General features: G+C 55.8%; 1 protein-coding gene across 1 annotated transcript; it reads left to right on the plus strand.

Annotated features, from left to right (window-relative positions):
- Positions 1 to 228: 228 nt before the first annotated feature.
- On the plus strand, positions 229 to 1,638 carry LOC109770307 (uncharacterized). The gene has a single exon (XM_020329012.4). The coding sequence runs from the start codon at positions 630 to 632 to the stop codon at positions 1,368 to 1,370; it is 741 nt and encodes a 246-aa protein (XP_020184601.1). The 5' UTR covers positions 229 to 629; the 3' UTR covers positions 1,371 to 1,638.
- The last annotated feature ends 1,106 nt before the right edge of the window (positions 1,639 to 2,744 follow it).

The raw sequence follows: 2,744 nt of genomic DNA on the forward strand, positions 1-2,744 counted from the left end.
CCATGGAGTGGATCCGCTTGATCCAGATTGCCGCCCGTCATTAAGCTGTTGTGGATCTGTTTCTTTTCTGGCCGGTGTCGTCATGCTTAGACTGTTTCATCTTATTCAGGCCTAGGCCGGTTGCATGTATCAAACTTGGCCTTTGGCCGTGATTATTTTTTGTTTTCGTCTGTCCTATTTGCTGGACGCTGCCTATTGGTGGGCTTTATTAATTTAAAGCCGGACGCTCCTTGCGTCTTCGTTTTTAAAAATAAGTTTCTAATACTTGCTTCGATCCAAAATAATAGAGATTGCCTCAGTTAATTCGGATCGAAGGTAGGAGTAGTAGTAGTCTAGTAGTAGAGATGATCGATGCATTGTACGGTGCGTGGTTAAATGCAGATCAGTTTGTGCTTAGTTTTCGTCTGACCGTTTCACCGGCATCGGATTGCTTCCACGCAAAAACAAATATAGCCGTTTAACTTTGCAAGGCGGCCGGCTGCCTCGTTATAAACCACGGGTTTTCTCATTTTTCTCTTCACTCCAGTAGTACACACCAGCAGCTCGTCCCACGAGCCGAGCCTCCTCGCCGTGCGCGCCCGCACCGCACACTCCGAACCGAACCGAGAAAGACAAGGCCCGATCGATCAATGAAGGCGATGATACTACGCCGCCGCGGCGCCGGTGGCGGGCTGCGCATCACGAGGAAGGGCCGCGGCTTCATGTGCGGCTGCGGCGGTTCCAAGGCCGTCTCCGTCTCCGACGGCTCCGACAAGCAGTCCCCCATGGCCACGCCGCCCACCAACACGTCGACCGCGACCACCACGACCACCATGTCCACGGTCACCACCACGGCGACGAGGAGGACAGAGAACAGCAGGGCGGCGTCGTTGATCTCCACCGCGGCCGCGTCCTCCTCGTTCTCACCCTCCTCGACGGACGAGGCCGACACCAGCGTGGGGAGCACCCCCAGCGTCGCCGCGCTCCTGCGGCAGCTCGGCGAGCTCGAGCGCACCGTCCGCTCCCTGCAGGGCGCCGCCGCCGAAGGCGTCGGCGACGGGAGGCGGCACAGGCGCACCGCCAGCGAGGGCGGCGGCAGGAGGGTGGAGGAGAGCGTGGCGGTGGTGAAGGAGTCGGCCGACCCGCTCGCCGACTTCCGGCGGTCGATGCTGCAGATGATCGTGGAGAAGGAGATCGTGGGCGGCGCCGACCTGAGGGAACTCCTCCACCGGTTCCTGTCCCTCAACTCGCCGCACCACCACCACCTCATCCTCCGGGCCTTCGCCGAGATCTGGGAGGAGGTGTTCTCCGGCTACGAGCGCACCCCGGACTTCCTCGTCTCCCACTCCCACGGCAGGAAAAGGCTCCCCGCAGCCAATTCCCTCTGCTGACTGACGAGCGTGCCACCCCAGCCACGGCATTGTGCGGTGCTCCGTGGATCCAATACCGGCCGCCGATTTTCCTTTCTGGTTGGGACAAGGATTTTAGTAGGGTTTGGTGAGTTCTTGGTGCATTCGCTTTCTTCGACTTCACATATTCTGCCTTGTACAAACGTTTGAAACGGACGAGCCAGGGACATTTTTCAGGTTCCGGATGTCCTCGATTGAAAAGTTTATTTGCTTTGTCCTCGATTGGAAAGTTGATTTCATTTGCCAGAAATTCAGCGTTGATGGTACGTGGGGGGGGGGGGGGGGGGGGGGGGAAGCGCTGCCTTGAGCAAGTATAATAGAGCTGAGTCAGCGGGCTGTAAAAAATAAACTAGTATATATTACTGCTTAGTTGGAGGAAAGAGAATAGGAGGGAGAAGGTAAGCGGGCTCTTCGTGAAGAACCAGCTTTAGCACGTGCTCCTAAACACTTTGTGAGAATGAAAGGTGAGCCACATAATAATAAAGTAGTACACTCTTTTGATCTACTATTGTACATGTTAGCTATAAGATGAACTGTATATGACATGGCACTGGCTTATAGCCAGCAGCTGGCTATACTATTAACCATGCTCTTAGCCGTTGGTGCACGCCGGACACGCTCAAAGCGAGCCGATAGGAACGGCCAAAGCAAGAAACCGCCGTGATTCCCGCGGGTCGCTAGGCTGCTCATTGGTGGTGGTAGTGCTTACTTAATTAAGTAGAAAATGAAATTATAGATCCAGAATTCCAGATCGATAGAGCTATAGGTGCTGGCTAGCTTTTGTCGCGGGCGGCAACGAAAATGTTTCCGAGCGGTCGACTTCAGCATGCACCTAAGTGTTTTTGCTCTTTTTTTTTTGAAAAGGAGGATAACCCCGGCCCTCTGAAGTGTTTTTGCTCTACGAGAACATCTCGTACATCGATCCTCAAACCGTCCGCATGCAACCGTATGGTCCGGACGTGTTGTGCCATTCAATACGGGCTTGTATCGATCCGCTCGGCGGTCCGGACGTGTTTTTTCGCAAACCGGGGACAAAGAGGGGGGGGGGGGTCTTTGTGTGCGTCTGGACCGCTGACACGCTCGTTCCTGACTACCATGGCCCACCAAAAACTCTCACCCCTCTCCAGCGTGCGTTCCTGTCCAGCGTCAGCTGCCCGCATTCATGCCGCTGTAGAGCGGCCGCTCCGCACTGACGCCGGCCTAGAGCGAACGCAACCTCTCACTTGCATCGGCATTGAAGCGGCACGCCGCCCGCTCCGCGTACCCGATGTCCGCGCTTGTTCAATGCCGAAGAGACATTTTACTGTACGAGACGGGACGGATATCTACCACGTCCGTTCAATGTCCGCCCGTCCG

Source organism: Aegilops tauschii, chromosome 1 (genome assembly GCF_002575655.3).
Source record: "Aegilops tauschii subsp. strangulata cultivar AL8/78 chromosome 1, Aet v6.0, whole genome shotgun sequence".
NCBI classification, from domain to species: domain Eukaryota; kingdom Viridiplantae; phylum Streptophyta; class Magnoliopsida; order Poales; family Poaceae; genus Aegilops; species Aegilops tauschii.